Genomic DNA, 19834 nt, shown 5'->3' with positions numbered 1-19834 from the left:
TTGAACATTTACCCTCACTGCTGCGACGGGCGCAGCCGCTGAATCGGACTTCTCCGCCGTCTTTATCAATAGCAGTCGCCGTGGTCGTACGATTGGAATCAATCGCCCCGCAGAAGTCGGCACCTAGCCCCGCTAGCACAGCCACAATCCGTCGAGAAGGTGCGAGTAGCATCACCGTCGTCGTTGCTACTGCTGCCGACATCATTAATGGCAGATTGACGATTGTCGGCTCGAGGCTGATGCTTCCCCTTCTGCCGCCTCCCCAACTCGCCGTTACTTCGCTAGCTTGTACGCAGTTTACGTCTGTCTATGTCTGTGTATTTTGCTGATGCTGATGATTGTGCCGTTGTGGCTGTTGGACAATTGGTAAGTTGCTACTGAACAAGGGGACGGCACCCGCAGCGAGCGAGGAACGAACGAGTAAACAAGCGCCATCCATCCAGTCAGTCAGCCGGACGGACGGACAGACAAACAGTGGTAAGCTAGCAGACAAGGCAGGAACCGAGCGTTCGACCGAGTAACTCGAATCGCGGTGAGTTGCTACTGCTGAGTGCTGTGTAGCGTGGTAGTTGGTTAGCCATTCTCATCGAGTAACAACAGCAGCGGGGTTGTAATCATCGGCATCATCGCAACAAGGGGCTATTGCAGTAGAGATAGCGGGATATACCGCCCAGTAGACGGGCTGAAGAAGCGGAGCGAACATCCCCCGAACATAAAGAACCCCATCGCGAATAAGAAGCGACAAATCAATAACAACAACAACAGGAACAAGCAAACCATCGACAGAATCAAACGTTACATTACCAACGGTACCGTGACCGTCCGGCTGTATTCGCACGGTGAGAAACAGAAGTTACCAGCGTTGCCTTGCGGCGGCTGCGCTTTTCGGCACCAACAGAAAAAGGAAAGGGCAGTTTGTTCATAACTCCTTGTGTGTATGTGTGTGTGTATGTATGTGTGTGTGTGTGTGTGCATGTGCGTGTGTGGATTAGGTGAAAAGGAGTTTGCTTGCGTGAGTTCGTTCTTCGTCAGCCGTTTCTCTTTCTGTGAAGTTTGTCGGCCGAAGAGAGAGTTGAGTTTGCAAGTTGTTGCTTCTTGTGTGTGGTGTTCGCTACTGAAGTTTAGGTGGATGTGATAGTTAACAGCCAAGGTAACAACGGATAGCGGTAGACACATCAATTTTTGGGCTAGCCAAGCAGCCAGTTAGTCATTCGTAGGAGCAGTGCTCGCAATTTCGTCTTTCCGTAGTGCCGTTGACGACTAGCCGCCGTATTCTCGGTTATTGGAGTTGAAGTAGACTGTGTGTCTGTGGGCCTCGGTGACTCTTGCTGGTAGCCAGTGCAAGCAGTAATCTCTTCGAGATTCAAGAAAGCTCAGCATACGAAGAAGCGTCGATCGCTGTAACCCCGATGCGATCAGTGAATCTCAACAACAGCAAAAGAAAGTATAACGGTATCAACGATACTATAAGTTACAGCTCACTTGTGTTACTGCTAGCTGGCGACTTTTGGAGATAAGAAAAGATTTCATTTTATTCGACTTTTCAAATCGTCCTTACTCTAATATTAGAGTGGTCTTGGATTTGCCCTTCCATAGCATCTCTGGAGGTTTTTAGCATCCACGTCTCAGTAACGGCTGTGTCCAGCCGGTGTGCACCTGTAGATGGTCCTATTGCAGAGACAGTGACGCCGCTCGGTTGCTGACCCGTCACCAATTGCATTTGCTACTTCTGTGTTGTTTCATTTGCCCACGTTGCTTTTTTGCTATTCCCTCGTATAATTATAGTGAGTTTGATAAAGTCGAATCTGATCTGACGCCGTTGAAGAAGTTAAGAAAAAGAAAAAGAGCGTGTTTGTTTATTAACAGAAATTACAGTGACAGCTGCTGTTAAAGCAGCAATAATAAAAACAACAACAACAACAATCATATCAACGGAACGGAAAATGAGATTGTAGAAACGACAAGAATATTCTGAATAAAGAGAATAGTTAGTGGCTGCGATTGTCTGTGTAGCGATCTGTCTCTTTATGAATCCGTTTCTGTTATTACTACGTGCGTGAGTGGGGCACCTCACCTCCCGAACTGAGAAAACGTTGCTTAGGACGCTCACTAAAACGGTTTCCTCCCTCCGAAAGGTACCCGGTATCGCATAAATAAACCAACCCAACCTGGCCTAAGTGTTTAGTGTGTTGTGCCTGCCTGAATTGGTCTCGGTGCTTGGATTTCTAAGCCTGGCACCTCAAACAGAAGCAATATAAAAAAAAAAAATAACTCTTCTACTGTAACAGATCATCAGCATTACAGACGTGGAGGCTGCACAGCCTTGGAAGAGATAATGACGGAATATAAGCTTGTTGTGGTCGGCGGTAAGTTTTCCGAGTCGCAATCCGTGATGTAAATCCTAGCGCCATAGATCCAACTGTATGTTTATAGTTAATCACGTGAAACAGGAATAAAAAAGTATTTATAATGTACAATTATAATAAGCATTATAGTTATATGTTGTATCGTTAGTCTAGGCTGGCAAGTGTATATTAACATTTTTCGAGGGTTTCTCAAGGGATCCGCTTCGTTCTACAGCTAGTTGTCTTTTTTACTTTTAAAATATGTCAATTGCTCTTATTACATAGATTATATTTCAGCATATATTTAGGCGGGTTGTCTCTTGAAAAAGACCCACTTCAGGAGCACCTCTTTTGATGTAGATTTTGCCTACTTGTCTCTAAGCTAATTTATTCTTAACATTTAAAGCAAAAAAGATTCAAGCCGAAGTAATGGTACTGAGTGAACTGTATTGAATTATTAAAGCCTTTGGAAAAACTTTCGTTCACGTCGGCAAGAAGCGTTGCATAGCCCCCTGAGTAGAATGGGACCGATTGATTATCACTTGGCGCCCTAACCTATCCGCGCTTCAACAATGGCGACGCCAAGAAGGCCAGCATTACAACACAGGCGTTGCCCATGTTCTAATCAGATTTTGTGCAAATACAAATTCTAATCGGACTTAATACATTACGCTGCTGAGCAAATTTGCTTCATGTTGGCGACTCTCGTCTTATTTATCGATGGATCTTCCCTCTCAACTTGATTCATGCTCCCCATGGTCTTTGTTTCGTTGTTACATATAATAATAACGATAAAGATGATTCTCAGTGGTAAGCGTCTTATCGAATTTTCAGAGCATACATATCTACTTCATGTGATAGACATTTTTAGTGAAGCGTATATGTTATGTTTTAATCGTGTTTCCTAAATGCAGTTGCTCATGTTCTCTTTCGCGGTACGTCTAGCAGTCCCTCATCTTTCGTTTCAAAGCGATGTCGTACTGATATTTTTCGCAATGGGGATTCGAAGTGCTGCCTCTGCTAGCGGGAGTCTTCTATTAGCGATCTATGTTGTAGAAGTACTGGTCGCCTCCAGCGATAGCGACGCTAAGTTTCGCTGCCCTGCGAAGCCGAGCAGACAACAACAACATCACCACAACTGTACAGGGACGGACACAAGCGCGAGCGGTTTCCGCAGCCACAGCTGTGGCGATGTCGCCAGCCGTAATGACGGTGGCGACGACATGGACAATCGCGACCGTGGACATACGCCCTGCCATGTTCATTGAGCGCACCCACACAGGCTGTTGCTACTGGATCTTCTTTGTTGTTTAGCTTAGCTGTCGATGCGACTTCTCCGTGGGTGCGGGGGGAACATCTGCGTGTTTAACTGTAGTCTTTTCTGTTTAGCGTTTATACACTTTAAGTCAAGACACACCGCCGCTACTTAATTCACTACTTAACTAACTATGCTGTAGCTAATTAAACAAGCTAGTGATCAGTATAATCAGTAATAACCTGTATTACGTGTAGTCGTGCTGACGGTGGCGATTTTGCTTGATGGGCCCATCGTTACTGATTGTGTCAAGTATCAAAAGCCGCGTCTAGAGGAATGCTTATTGGCAGTAGCAGACGTAAAATTAGAAACATTTATATTGAATTGAAGATTTTAGCTTTTGTGGCACAGCGCTTCAAAGGAGACGAACTAGAAATTTTCGTCGAGTAAGGATGGAATCATTCAGGAGCTGGTTATAGAGGTATGATATCGTCTTCTAGTTTGAAAAGGCTGGTTAAAAACTACGTATATGAATTGAGTAATACTGACCAAAGCTACAAGTATATAATACGTAAAATGAAAGAACGCTGTCGGGACTAGTAGTAGTGGTACCTAATTAAAACAGCACGTATTGTAGTCGGTATGCCTTAATATCATTTCAACTGACCATAGCTTCACTCTTCTTGGATGCAAGTACTGATTTTTACAGGTATTTTTACTGTGCAAACAATGCGTGCATCTGGGCCCTAATTCGAGGTCCTGTCGATAGCTCCGTAATTGAGATCAGCACAAAGAGTAGAAGGTGTTTACTGGAATTAGTGATAATTGGGTAGATATACTGGCGCGGATTTTTCCAGTGTAGTTGATGCAGCAGTAAATGACAAAGTCTTGATGTTCTTTCATTTTAGGAGATGCAAGTAGTCTCTTAACTGTTAGTATCAAGGAAATTGTGGATACAAATATACTGCGGTGGCTATTTTTGCAGTGGAAATATGCATTTATCTGATGATTAATATTCGACAGTTTTCGAAAGTAACTGTTATATCAAAAACCATTCATCAGCTAAATCGTATTCTATAGGAACCTAGATATGAGGTGTCGAAGTAGCGCGCAGAATCTATATTGCACTCTAAATAACGCTTCCTTTACTAGCGTACAACTGGAGCAGATTTAAACGCTGATATACGGTATACATTGTTGGTTCTTCTCTCAAGTCTGATTCTACTATAGGGATGACTTCATTGTTTTAATATTCAGCTTTCCATGAGTAGAAAAAAGAATGCTATACTTTTGCTATGCTTATCATGGCATCTTTCTCTGTTATAGACTGCAATTGATATTATCGTTTTCCAATGTCTGTAATAATTATAGTAATCACAACGATCATAATAGCGATCGCAACACAGCGACCTCAACGGCACTAGAATTCGCAGCTATCATCTCTACTGTCATTGCAGCATGTGCGGTTGGTTGAAGTTCAATATTTATCTGTCTGTGTATCAAAACGGTACTAGCTGCGAAGGTTGGAGGGAGAGATGCTCTCTCCAGATTACCCTGCGCTCTATCGTACGCCGGCGCTAATGTTCGTTCCCGCAAGAGTAGTGGAGGACGTTTGTTAGTAGCCTGTTTCGATGCGTTTCTGATACGCTGCTTTTCTGGCTCATTTGCTCGTTGGCCAACTGACTTCCTCTATTATTGTTTGCATAGTACTTGACAGCGTTCTTGCTAGTTGTTGTTGTTGTTGTTGCCGATATGTTTCTGTTACTATATATTGACTTGGCTGCCGTTGCTGTGATAACACCATACGACAGACTGCTAGGATACGACACAACATAGATACAGTGGCTGGTTCTGTGCTGTTCTGGCCATTAATGCTGCTGTCGTCGATTACCGTTGATAGTTGCTGTTGCTGTGACGAGTGTCAGCAGCAAAAGAGGTGGCAACAATAACGACGGCGACGACACAGCGCAACAAGAGTTCGTCCGAAGAATGCCCGTGGCAATCGCCACCGTAGATCCGTTGACGGCGTCGCCGTCACCAGTAGCTACAGCATCGCCGCGGTTGATCGTAGTGTGGATATGCGACGGTTCTGGTGATCCTAGCGGTGAGCCAGTGTCCCTTTCATTTACTCCCTACAGAGTTATAATGCTCGTGATGATGACGATGGCTAGGAACTTCACGGCGGTTTGTGTCCGCCGGCAGCGGCAAAAGCGATAGCTACTGCAATAGCAGTAAAGTACCTAGCTCTCCATTGCTGCTGTTGCCGTTGTTTTCCAAAGAGAAAAAGCAAAAGGGGAAACGCTAACTGCTGTTAATTTTTATTGAGAGAGGAGGAACAGCCACAGCAATTGTAGACAGCAGTGGCAAGCTCATAGAGAAGTTGAGTTACTATTATTCACATTATTGGCTGGTGACCGATGGAAGCGTTGGACGCAGTCGCGTCGCTATTCGCACCTCGATAACGTAGCACCAGCATTTGCTCTAGCAGAGGCTTAATTATCGTTGCGAAACTTGAGGTTCGTACTGCAATTACCTACCACCAGTTGCCGCAGCTGCTGCTGATGACAGCAGTGCTTCTGAAATATTGGAGTGATGAACTCTCCAAGTAATTGCAGCGGCGGCAGCAGCAGTAACAACAGCAGCGCCAATCTGGGGCGGCGACGAAGATGAGAAGAAGCAATGAAGACGAGACGACGTGACTCGACAGCGTGGTTACTAACTATGTGTATATATGTATTGGGATATCCTTCTGTACGATTGCATCGGTAGATAGATTCATTGTTACTGTTATCAACAGTCGGTTGTGGCAGCTTATGTTACGGTTATTGCTATCTTAATATTACTGTTATGATTGTACTTTACGGAAAATGTTAACTTTTATATTTATAGTATGTATTTATAGTTTGTTTTATGTTATCGATTCATTTTTTGTAAAGCATTTCAAGCAATCGATCAAAGCATTGGAGATAATCTTCTTTCTTTTTCCACGTTAAGACAGAATTTAGCGGACAGAAATTAGCCACTGTCCCCCGACGAAAACTTTTGACGGTAACACGTGTGTCGCACTGCATAATTAGCAAACTGGACCATTGCTAAATATGCTATTAATTGCGCTTAATAGACCCTCTCTGAGAACACTAAGCGCCAAAGGAAGAAATATGCAACAATCATAGCAAGCATGGAAACCTAACCGCAGTAGTTCTCGTGTAGAGGCACTCCAATTAAACCACTGGCAGTCATGTATTATCGACAGAGCTGTTGGCGACCGTTTTTGTTGTGTTTTCGTTGATGGTCGTGAGCCTATTAAAGACTAAGGCCTTCAAGTTGTTTCTGCAGGCTTTCACGACACACCTCATAGGGGAATGCAGACAAAACGAAGATACGGAGACAATCAAAAGAAATGACAGTGAACGAAAAAAGAAAAGGCCGACTGGACCAGTGAATAGTAGTAGCAAGACTATTTGCCGTAAACGTTGAGGATGTAGGGGAGCGTCAAATTATGGGTTATCTCACCTGAGATTTACTTGTTTTCCGAGTTTTCGTAATTTGGAAGACATTGGTCTTATGGAACGTTTGTATAAGTAACTAGTTGGCTTGCACAGAAACCTTGAAAAGCTACTCAGACATTTTTGTGCTAGAAACACGAAAGAAGAATTGAAAAACTGTTAACCTCCTGCGGTCGGGCACCGGTAACAGCTTATCCATCAAAGGATATCATTGCTAAATCAAGATGATGGTGAAACGGGGTTCAACAGGGCCCTTATCGAATCATCTAATTATAGGCTAATAGGGACGCTCTATCACGAAACAAACTCAAACGCGACATCGGCTAGCGAAAAAGGGAATGATCAGGCTATCGTTAAAGCTTTGTGGCGGTGGACTGTGCCGTCAAATCAACCAAGAAATTTCCAATTAATAAAAATGATGAATGATCAATAATCCGAAAATGACACATTACAAGCTTGCCGACTGCAAATTTCTGAACAAAATTTCAAAATGCGGACGTGAACTAGTTCGAAATAAAAATGGGTCCATGAAATGTGTAATATGATAGTAATACAGTTTTCAAACGTCGAATTGGCTATTTTCTTTCAACGTAATATATCAAAGCTCTTGGTGGTTACACGCTTTAAACTATTCGACACTCGCAGCAGTCTTTAAAATTTAGCTGTTTTTTTTTAGGTATTTTTTTAAAACTGGCGGCTTTCTAAATTCAATGAAAACCACAATATGAGACATCCAAAATGACGTCAAAAAAAGACCTGCCCTGGATTATGTAAAAGTACCATGGCGCACAGTTTGAGCCGATTTGTCTAAATTAAGAGCCTGGCTTGAATAAAGGAGTGAACAAGTGTTGAAATAATGTCGAAGGTTCGTACCAGGCTCGTCATAGGTTATCAAAATTTATAATAGTAGTAAAGAGTTGTTGATCTTTTGCAAATACTTCTTAGAATCGAGAACGTCATGTGCAGATGGCATATTTCCCGCTTATTTTTTGAGCTTTCATAGTGTTTTGTTTATCGTTGCTAAGCTGTTCAGTTTTGATTTTAGATTTGGATAATATTTTTCGAAATACATTTCCAGTGCATTAGCAGGCTAAGGCAACACAATTTCAGGTGTGTCTTAAAGGACTTAAAGGAATATCTATTTGCAAGAATAGGTATTGAACGCTGCATATTTACATAGCATTTTTCTCGTGAAAACTGAGCTTTCGTGCGTTCTATTGTGTGTCGAGCTTTGTATGCAAAGAATGGTGAACTGGAGTCGCAGCCGCGCTGTAGGTGTAAATCTGTACTCTCTGAGGAACGTCGGGAGCCGTCAGATGTGTGCAAGTCATTGCGTGATCTGAAAATTCAAGAGCTAATTTGAAGACACCTTAAAAGCATGGATTTATCGATGCAGTGTGATGCTGTGCCTATGATTTAACGGTCATTATAAACCCATGTGGAGGAATAGAGAGAAATACTGCCGTTGTGTCAGGGGCTTATTCCTTTCTTCAAGGTTAAAAACTCTTTTCGTCATACGCTCGTACATTAGGTCATTGTCTACAGATTTATAAATATAAAGGCTCAAGTTTTACTTCAAATGGAGCAATATTTATCTATATGAGCCAAGTTGGGTTAGTTTATTATTAGTTGTTGTGTATTTTGCTGGTCTGATGAACTGCTCGATTTGTGTCGTGTTTTCTCGGGGTTTTATGGAAGAAAAAGAACTATTCAGTTCGACTATCAATTTGCATGGGCTGCAACGGCGCCTGCAGACACACACACATATATATATATGTAATTTTTAAATTGTTGTTTAAATAAGGGAGAAGAAAAGCTAAAGCAAAAACAAAATTTAGTTTACCATACGGCTTTAAACTACCTTAAATCGTATCAAACGTTTTCGTCTGTAGGATGACGAAAGAGTCGATATTGGCTCAGAAGGGTCGGTATTGTACAATGTCTACCTACCGAAATTTTAATGTCCTTGCTCGGTAGTGTGCATCACGATTATAATGTAAATCAATTTACGATGCGACTTCGACATGTGGGTATATTTAATCCTAAAAACTTCGCTAAATACTCACTATTCTGAGAAAAGGATAATTTTTTCTACTGTCTTATAAACTGGTGTTAAAATCCAAACTTTGAAGTTTTCTTTGGGCCAAACCTTAGTTGCAGGCGTTAATTGTTTTTTTTTCTATCCCTCTGCCTGAACTCAAATCTTGCTGGCCAAAATTAATATCACTTTGTTGTTCGTGGTAATTGTGTTATGTCGCGACCTGAACGACATCGGCATAGTTGAAATGTAATCATCTCTTAGAGATTGCTAGCTTTAGAATGCCACTGTTTAATAGAGCGTATCGGTATCACCTGCGCGGTAACTGTTCAGCCTTATTTTTTTCTATATATTTTGCTCGTGCATTCAAAAGGCATTAGCAAGCGACAGCACGCGCTACAGACATTCTTTTCGGAAAGCCCTTTTTAAATATCAAAGAAAGGAGATCACTGATAGTATGCGATCATGAATGGAGTTCCCGTAGAAAATATGATTTCTAGTTTACTGAGTAGGAGTAGTCATTTTAGTCAGTTTCAGGCGAGCATCGATTGTTATGGATCATTATGTTGAGTCACTAACTGTAGCAGTATGTTGGTTCGTAAATAACATAACCGTTGCTGCTGCGCGTATTGTGGTGTTGTTGTCTAGTGACCCAGCCCTAAGACCAAATATAGTGTTAACTTCAAGAAAGCAGGCTTTACCTTATTTTGGGTCCTGCAATGTAACAAGTATGTGTTCATTTTTCCACTTCACATATTGTGCACTATCTTCCCGCAGTAGTGTTACGGGTACCGAACAAAATATGGCTATAAAAGACTCATTCAAATGGAACGGATATTCACGGAAGGGAGACGATTTCTTAGAATCACACTGGTAAAAAGGAAATATCAAAGAAGCCGAAGTGCTGCAGAGCAAAAAATGCTAGGACATACATACATCGTAAATGAAGACTCGACGATACCCATGCATTAAGCCGATTAAGAGACGAATAGGCTATTAAACATAGTCGGCAAAAATTAATTCTAACCAAAAAAGCAGCGTGTTACGGCTACTTGATGGACTAGCGGGAAACTCTAATTATGTTTTGTTGCCCTGAATAAAATTCCCTGTAAAATACTCTGAAATTATCAAAGATGGCTATATATAGATGAATCCGATTTGTGTATACGGTCAAGGACATCTACCAGACAATTCTCGAGAATGTTAAGCAGGGCAAGAAAAACGCTGTGACAATTATCACTACAGACAGATGCTTGCGTACCATTATATTCTATCTACGGTTCGCAATGACGAATCATTCTACTAGAAAAGTGTCTTGAAGCACACTTCCAGGTTGTGGACTTTGTCTGTTGGGTCGAAATCTTCACAAGACTGTTAAAAACGCTGACTCGATAGTACCACTAATAATACTATCATCTAATTTTGCATAATTGACACAAAACGCGTCTACGTATATATACTTGCTGGAACGCACTAGAAGCAATACAACGTAGTGGGTATATGTTCTTGGAAGTGTACCTGACTAAATCAAACTGAGTTTTCCTCCCTCCCGTCTCATTGTCACATATTATTGCTACTTAGATTATAACATAATAATTATACGATAATAATTGAAACATATATATAATAGTCATATAAACGCGAACAACGGTTCAGGGTCGACGTGCTGCCCGCGCATGAGAACGGCTATGATGATGGTTAGTATAAGATTTTGACCTCCTCTTCCAGACATTTTCTTGGTAGGCGAGAAGCGTAGTTGTCGTGCGTCCATGTAGACGTCATGATGACGCAAAAATAGTGACAGGGGACAACTTCATGTGACCCCTTACCTTTATCTGAGGGGTCTCTAACGGGACAAACTGGGGGATTGCTCCTTCTCTATGATCTTCCGGTGGTCAACGGTGGACGGATAGCAGCTGATACCCACACAAATGTAAAAAAGGATATAATCAAATATTCGCTGTTTGCACAGGAAGCACTGCTCAGCGAGAATATCCATCGCTTTTTATGAGACGCTATGCTTTGTATGTGTTTCGGTCAAAAGGTTAAATAGCGTTTTACATTTTAGTGCTTTTGTGATAAAAGCCTTTGAGGCTATACGGGCACTACTTTTCTACATGTCTCATCTTGTAATTGCGCGGTGAATCTGTTTTTTGGGCAAACAGATTAGTTAACAACGGTCCTAAACGAATCTAACTAAATGGTAATTTGCATATTTTCGAAGAAAAGGTGAATAAATCCAGGTGGGTTGTATGGCGGCGCTATCATAGCTTTCTTCAATTCGCCCATTTGTTGTCGTAATAATATATAAAGCTTAGATGTAGACGAGCGAAAGAGTTACCTTCCAATAACGACATAGAGATGCTATTGGTGAATGCATGTATAGAAATATTGAATTGAGCGTTAAAATGCACTCTGTTTTTTTGCTATTATTATTATTATTATCTTCTTCTGCTGTTACTCATCATGCTACTTCACCTGGTTTCCATTCAAATGTCGTCCTGAAAATGTGACATGTTAGTGGCCTATTGAACAGCGTAAAATCAGTTCTATGTTAATTGTTTTAGGAAGTTTACAGATTATTTTGTTCCATATGGGGTTAACAAATACCGAAACGATATGTTCCGCCAAATTTCCGGTGCAACACATGACACTTTGCTATCACATGCTGCCATTTCGAAAGTCCATCTAACCAATAATTATTGAACGGGCTAATGGATGAATGTAATTCGTAGGATCGTTTCAACTAGAAGCAACATATCTATCGAAGCGAAGGAGGTGATAGGCGTTAACGTAGCATAATTCGTTAGTGTTAGCTAGGCCGTGGTTATAGAAGTAAGTGTCATAAAAATGACTCGAATTAACTCGACATTTCTATTGCATAAAGGAGACGAGATCAGAGAAGAGCTGCCACTTCAGTTCTTTGCAGAAATATACTACAGTAAAGGAGAAATGTTTTGCTATTGCGATATTACGCATGGATGCAAAAAGGTGGGACACCAATGAACTGTGAAATGATGCGTATTGTGACGGTAAAAAATGAGAAGAGCTTGGATTTGCATTGAATGCTATTTATTCGTCGGAAATTTATGTTTAACTGATGCGATTCAGTTGTGTTGTTAGAAATAAGAGGTAGCGTTGCTTTACGGCGGGACCGCTCGATCCCATCCACTAAATCAGATCATACCTTACGAGTTTAATATAACGTTGGACTAAGGACGAAGTGGAAAATATACATACTTTTCTATGGAATTGTTCTTTATTCGAAATGATATGCAGTTTCATTATGTACCTGGGCGCGTATGTATGTGCGTGTGTGTTTATCTACCCGCGTATGTACGTCTGCATGGGCGTGTGCGTATGTAGTAATTTGTCATAAACGTAGCATTTGATTGCTTAAGAGGCCAGTGTTTATCCTTTGTGCCTGAGTGGGCAAATATAGCAACGGTATAATTATTCTTTTTGAAACACTATAACTACTCCAACTCTATGTATAACCGTAATTATGTAGTAAACCCTAGTTAAAACTTATTCATGATTGATGATCGTTTCGTAGAAGCATGGAAATAATTCTATTGGCAATAACTACACCATAATAATTATTACTGTCGCATTACTGCAATGTTGAGTCAGAACTTGACTAATGTTGGTATATTTTGTCATTTATGTTTCTTTATTGATTGTATTTCTCGTTCCAGCCGGTGGCGTCGGCAAAAGTGCTCTCACGATTCAGCTCATCCAAAATCAGTAAGTTGTCGCTCTTCTTCCCCACCGTTTCAGCTCAATGGTTCCTGTGGTTTCTATAGGGAATTTGTATCTTGCATTTTAATCCTCCTTGTCTCTAAATGTAGTAGACAGTAATTTACTAGATCATAACATTCGCCGCCCACAGGTAGTAGTGATCTTCCTCCAAAAACCAGCTACGTCGACTTACAACTTATCGCGTATTCTTTGCTATGTTTGCGTCATACTTGGCATCTCTGGATCTGTTTTAAATCGACTAAACCGCCTAAATTCAAGCGGCTCTACACTCAAACCTTTCTCTTTTTCCGGCGGCGTATGCACGAAGTTCGTTCACCCATTTCGATCGCAATAATCTTACGTCACTCCGTCCATCGAGCATTGGTCCGTCGTCAATTTATGCCATAATGCCGTTTAGTCATAATAGTGTGGTTGCTATTGTAGCAACGTCTGCTCTTGTAAGTTATTTCTCAGTTGATGCTAATTGATTAGCCGCGCTTAGGGGTTTTAAGATTTATATCGAAATTCTGCTATTGGAATTATGCAGCGATTTAGAATTAGACCCCAGCTATTCCTGGAACTGTTGCTGCTTTACTTTATGCAGTGACGGAAGCAATATTAGCAGCAGGTACCTCTGGGTCCGCCCCTGCGTTAGGACTAATTCATTTCTGCGGCAGCTAAGTCGTTTTTAGTGTTGGGTCGCCCTGGTAAAAGGGAAGCTATCGACAGAGACCTTTACAAAGGCGAATTCACATCGTACAGCCTTAAAGTTGCTGCCAGCTACTAAGTGACCATATTGCGTTCACGATATAGGATTAGCAGAGGGGTCAAGTTGGACGACACATGCGTTTCTGGGAATGAGCTTGTTCCAAGATTGGGTATAATCAATGATAATGATTACGGTATAAAGTGCTTTGACAGAATCAGCTCATTAAACGTATTTCGACAATGTGGCTCCTTTTCACGCTATATTGCAGTGTGATGTGGGTCTTTATATAATAATTCGGTTAACTCAATTTGAATACTTTGTGAACGCTACAATATGTTAAATTTCATCAAGTGTTTATCCTTCTGCTCTTCATTAGTTTAAAAAATAGTAATAGTGATAGATAGAATATAATAATACTAGTAATAGTGGTTAGCATTATATGGGGAATGTCTGACGCCGCATTTAGGTATGTTCTCCTACAAGACTGCATGCACTTTTCTGGAAGTGACCCCGATATTAGAAACCGAGTCTATGTAAGAATATTTGAGATTTGAGACAAAACCTTACCTTTCTACTTAAACCATAAAGTTTAATTATATGGCATATGAAACTAAATCAAACATTATTTTCCGCGTGCGCTTGTGAATCATTTCAGTTTCGTCGATGAGTATGACCCAACTATCGGTGAGTGTCTCCCGAAGCGGCTGTAACAATAGAACAGTTTGTTATCAGTTTTTACATTGTATACTATATCAATAAAACTAATTAATAAATTTAGCATGTTTAGCCCGTTCATAATCAAACTCTGAACTATTCAATTGCGTTTACACTTATCTAGCAGTTGTTTATTGCCATTTGTACAATAACACTATTGTTCCACTCTAGCCACCCAAACGTCTTCTAAGTGCTTTATTCGCCTCTCACCAAAAGAGTATATATATAGCGTCCCTAGCTGATATAACTGATACTAGCCATCTTTAAGCAAAATGCTAACGGGGATGCTGCAAAAGCCAGTAGCAACTAGAGACCCATGAGAGTTGCCCGAACAGGGTTACATAATATGAACCGGCCATGCGTGTGAGCTTTGCAATAGACATAAGTGTTCCTGTTCTCGGGCCTTTGTAGTTGCTCTGGGCGTTACCTTTGTGGAGGAGGCTTTGTAAGCATTACAAATTCATATATTTTTATACACATATACACCCACTGTTTATCTTGCTACCACGGTCTTTTCGCTGGAAAAGACCTAGGTGGTACTCACTGTAGCTGTTAGCTGCTTACCGGCTTTCGCAGTTTTGTAGCGATTCTTTTCTAGACATGGATTCAGAAGTGATGTATTCTGCAGCGACAGTGGTATCTGCGTGGGTCGATGATAATATAGGAGGCAGACATAGGCCATGTGGCATTTGACGTTGACTAGCATATGTTCGTTGTGGTATTATGTGGAGATGTGTTTGAGTGGGCGGGCAATTAACATGTGGAGACTACGAGCGCTGTTGTTGTCATCGGTTTGCACTAACGTTCTTGTTGTTTTCGTGGACACGATTGCTGCTGTCGCTGTTGTTGTTTGTGTTGATTGTGCTTTGCAGAGGATTCGTACCGCAAGCAGGTGGTCATCGATGGCGAGACGTGTCTGCTGGACATCCTTGACACGGCTGGTCAAGAGGAATACTCAGCAATGAGGGATCAGTATATGCGAACTGGGGAGGGCTTCCTCCTCGTGTTTGCTGTCAATAATGCCAAGTCCTTCGAGGATATCGCCATGTACAGGTGAACACAAAAACATTCGCGTGAGAACACGGATACGACATATAGCAAAAAAAAGTAAATAGGTCCAGCCAGTATTATTTGACTTATTCGTTTATATTGAATCATCTCTGTTATCAGCCTTTGTCGCGACTGCTATGCGACAAATTTGACATTTATAAACAGAAACCAGGTAGAAAAAAACTATAATAATTTTACTGATGGAAAAAATATCCGTCTTAACGGTTACCTTCTGTCCACTTAAGAAGGCAACGAAGACGTTACAAAATTTACGTATGTTTAAGGCAATAGAAATGTACCTTTTCAGACTTGCTACACTTTAATGCGAGGTAACTGTTGCACCCAATCTACTTGTTACACATACATGAATCCGGTAAATCGTACTATATTTAGAAGCACATAGATCAGTAAAATGTAATCCTTTTCAATCGTTTACACAGGGCTGGTTGCTTAACGAATTTCCACTGCGCTTTACAGAATACTTAAATTCAAACCGGACAGTAGTTAAAGGCATTACATCGAAATAGATTCAGTGGCGCTCACTTTCGAAATGTTAATCATTAGTCATTGATCCACAATAGAACGTTGTGTTTCACTGTGGTTGTGTAATTTCGCACGTGACGCATCATAAAAGCATGCGGCCACAAGACTCATGACGTTGTTTGTCGAAAACAATCCCCCAAACGATTTACATAGCTTTAAGAGACGATTCAGTTTTACTGTCCAGATAATCGTAACATCAATTATATTTTCTAATTAGCCCTAGGAGTCTTTGTGTGACGATTTTAGAACTCGGGCTAAAGAATATTGTTCGATGAGGTTTCCCAAGTATTATTATTCCTTTCATGGTGAGTTCTTCGCTGACTCGGTAATACCACCTGCATCTGAAATAAAGCATGCGGCTTGATGGACAATATCAATCAAAACTTTTGTTCTGAACCTCTTAGTTTGGTCAACCAATACTTGAAGATGCAGGGTCTTTGCATTGCCCGATCTTTGCCTGCACCAAGGCATGACCTCTTTCTCTCTCATATATTTTGTCATTGACCTTTCATTTCTATTGGAAGGCGTGCGGTAGAAGTAAACATTACAAAACAGTGTGATGAAAGTAATATCCTGGAAAATAGAAGCCCCATAACGAAAATAAGTGAAATGATTTGTGGTGTAACTCCCTAAAAGACAATATTAATTTTTTTTTAGATTTTTTTTTGATTTTTTATGATTTTAATATTGTCTTTGAACACAGCGCCCGATCCGAAAATTCGTGGATTTCGTACTTATACAGAATATAAAAATACAATACTGCAACGGCTTATTTAAAGATTTATGATACAATCGTTTTTCTATTTTCAGTTTTTTTTTTCTTTATGAGCATAGATTTAAGCACGTGGTAGGTGCATTTAGTTTTTTGAGAAAATTCAGTTTCAGCAGGCAGTGCTAAATTTAAATGAACGAATGAACAAATTAGGGAAAATTATATGTGGAAATCACATAAAGTATATCGGGCAAATAATAAGTTCACGGAGCCATTATTTTCTATTTTTTTCTAGTTTTTGGTTCGCTATAGTCCTACCTGCCTGTGTAACGATCCAAAGCAGTTATCGAAAATTTTCTGCCTTTAAGCAGACACTGCACACTACATTTTCCTAGAAATGATCTATTCGTCGCAGACAATTTCCATATGTATCTCACAAGCTTATGAGGTAATCTTTCGCCGCGAAGCTTTTATTCGCGTTTCCAATCCATACGAATCAGTATTAATCATCGTCCGCTTCCTAAAGTAGCACCATCCCCACCTACAGGTTAAAAAATTTGAATATTCATTTGTCGTCTTTTGCTCTCGTTGACGTTACAGAGAACAAATAAAACGCGTGAAGGACGCTGACGATGTGCCAATGGTTTTAGTCGGTAACAAGTGCGATTTGCCTTCGCGCATCGTCGATGTAAAACAGGCAAGTGAACTAGCCAAGAGCTATGGTGTGCCATTCGTCGAAACTTCAGCCAAGACCCGTATGGGGGTCGATGAGGCATTCTATACGCTGGTTCGGGAGATCCGCAAAGATCGTGAGGTTAAAAGCCGAGAAAAGAAGCGAAACCGTTCGAAGATCAAGAGGAGATGCACAATTTTCTAAGGAAGCAAACAAATAAAAAGGACATACAAATGAAGCTATATTATACTGCTAAAACTATTAATACTAATAAAAATAATGAAGCCATTTATTGCCTCTGCTTCTCTCCCCTGTTATTTGTACTATTACTATTAATATTATTATCGTGCCCATGAAAAATAGCTGAACCTGGTACTCTGTTGATATGTTCAATTGTCTATATTCTCATATTGTTCGTTTAATTCCTGTGAGTTTTAACTTCAGTGAGTTCGCTCATAAAGTACGCGCACATTTACTTTTGGTGGTTCGATGCAGCTTTGTGTCCCGTGAAGCGCAGGCATTGAAACGCATCGGATTCAAGCGAACATCCTTCTCTTGTGTTTATTTTCCTTGAGCTCGCTGGACCTTTGGTCCTCGTAGCGCTCATTTTTTCATTAGTTCTTGCCTTATTAATTTCAGCTAATTAATGACCATTCTTTATAATGCATGTACACGCATATATATAGATATATGCGCGATGAATGATACCATTTTAAACACGGCATGTTATATTACTATAATAGTTATTTCCATGAGTTTAAGACAGGAATTGAAAAAAAAAAGAGATGAAGAATAAATGGAGGCCGGGTCGAGGGCCCTCGCTACCGGTATATGTAGCTTGGTTTATCTAGATAGAAACGACTAGTGACGAACCGCAGAGAAAAATCAATGTTGTGGACACACGAGCGTATAATGGAAAAAGCGTTAAGATGCTAAAATGGGTGTACGTCGAGCCGAACACAACAATAAGACATCTACAACACAAACACAAAACCAATTAACAGACAACCGTTCGTAGGTTTAAATAATAAAAAGAGAGAAATGTTATTTTGAATCATGAAACCGCCGCTTGATCTGATCCATGGGCAAGGGTGAAACAGAGAAGATTTCAGAGCAAAGGATTGGGTAAGTTTTGGCAATGTATTTAGTAATCGGTTTTCTACCGTGCAACAAAAATATTGCACTTCGTTGATTTTCTAGTACAAAAATCTCCCTGTGAAGTCGATTATTCTCTTATCGCCGGTGAGGTCAACTCAATGAGACAGCTAATGATCTTTCTGGGTTAATGATATAAGATACTATAAACATGATTTGTCTGTCCTCCGTTTTACTATGGTTTTCATAGCTACGACCCAAATTCGACTAACTGGCGAATAGTATTATATTCTTATTAGGGAGTAAGTTAGATTCAGGATGTCCAGAGACGTCGGAAACAAACCGCTAATTAAAAGTTGGGTATACTCTGAAATTCAACTGAAAGTGAATGAAAAAGACACCCATGGTTTCGCAAACTTGCCGAGAAAAATTGCATCCGTCCAGTTATTACTAGTGTTGGCAAGCATTGATTTTTTTAGAAAGCTAATGTAATGTGCCTGGCATAAAAGAGACTTATTTGCCTCAAAACGATATGTAATGGAGGAAATGCGGTAACTATCATTTCGATGTTGAACGAGGCCTACAGGTAGCGCGCTCAGCCTTTTATAAGATTGCCTGCATGTTTCGACTCAGAGTTTTGAATAAGACAGTCTGAATAATCATGATGACTTGATGCTTAACAGAAATATACAACAAAAAAATGATATGTCTCTATTTAATCTGTTACGAGTTTTTTGTGCGATTTTCCGTAGTTGCTGTCGACAAACAAAAGTGCTGAAAGAACACATCGTTAATTGTGGAGATTGGTCGATACAACTATGTCCATTGCAATTAGGAAGCTATTGAGATTCTACGAGCGGAGAAAAGTCGCCAGTTTTTTGATATCTTATAACATCGTCTGCGTTGTGTTGAAGAACATTGAAGTAGGTTTTTAGATTAGTTTTAGTACAGGTGCTGTCTACTTAGCAATTAGTAGGAAAGACTGCGGCGTACAAACAAACCCCTGCCAATTATGGGTTCTTATTGACATATCTGGTAATGACTAACGTGTCAAGACAGCCGTCGATTGTCATTCAGGGTTCCGAAAAAGTAATTTCTAGGCTGCTCATTTATGCCATTGGGATACCAGGTACGACTATCACTCTAGGAATAACATTTGAAAGGTGTATTATAATAAATCTATACGGAGAATCGGAAGGGGCCATCGTGGCAAAGTTTTGCTTGAAGCTTTGCAATAGAACATTTCTATGGTGTGTATATCAACGAAAAGAAAGCAACAATCAGGGTGACACAGCCTCGTTCCATTTGTCGAGGCAACACTAAATATCAACACACTTTACACTTATTACAGAACGAAAGTAGGGAAAAATGGCTATAGGATTTTGACCTGCCAAAACGCTTTGCCGAATAATGATAGGAATGAGCTCCGACCAGTGCCGTGTAACGAACATTC

The 19834-nt window shown here is 40.6% G+C and overlaps 1 protein-coding gene across 1 annotated transcript; it reads left to right on the top strand.

Moving 5' to 3' along the window:
- The first annotated feature begins 915 nt into the window (after nucleotides 1-915).
- On the top strand, nucleotides 916-18116 carry Ras85D (GTPase ras-like protein 1). Its single transcript, XM_022845224.1, has 5 exons — nucleotides 916-2366; nucleotides 12843-12891; nucleotides 14250-14278; nucleotides 15181-15361; nucleotides 17214-18116. The coding sequence occupies exons 1-5, from the start codon at nucleotides 2336-2338 to the stop codon at nucleotides 17488-17490; spliced, it is 567 nt and encodes a 188-aa protein (XP_022700959.1). The 5' UTR covers nucleotides 916-2335; the 3' UTR covers nucleotides 17491-18116.
- Nucleotides 18117-19834: the final 1718 nt, after the last annotated feature.

Source organism: Varroa jacobsoni, unplaced genomic scaffold, assembly GCF_002532875.2.
Source record: "Varroa jacobsoni isolate VJ856 unplaced genomic scaffold, vjacob_1.0 scaffold_1154, whole genome shotgun sequence".
Taxonomy (NCBI): domain Eukaryota; kingdom Metazoa; phylum Arthropoda; class Arachnida; order Mesostigmata; family Varroidae; genus Varroa; species Varroa jacobsoni.
This window is presented reverse-complemented; position numbering and strand designations above follow the sequence as displayed.

What these genes read in the sequence shown, in the direction of transcription:
- Ras85D (XM_022845224.1), top strand. Translation starts at nt 2,336, where the DNA reads ATGACGGAATATAAGCTTGTTGTGGTCGGCG. An exon ending in TGAGTATGACCCAACTATCG is followed by an intron (nt 14,279 to 15,180) that starts GTGAGTGTCTCC and finishes TGTGCTTTGCAG; the next exon opens with AGGATTCGTACCGCAAGCAG. An exon ending in GAGGATATCGCCATGTACAG is followed by an intron (nt 15,362 to 17,213) that starts GTGAACACAAAA and finishes TTGACGTTACAG; the next exon opens with AGAACAAATAAAACGCGTGA.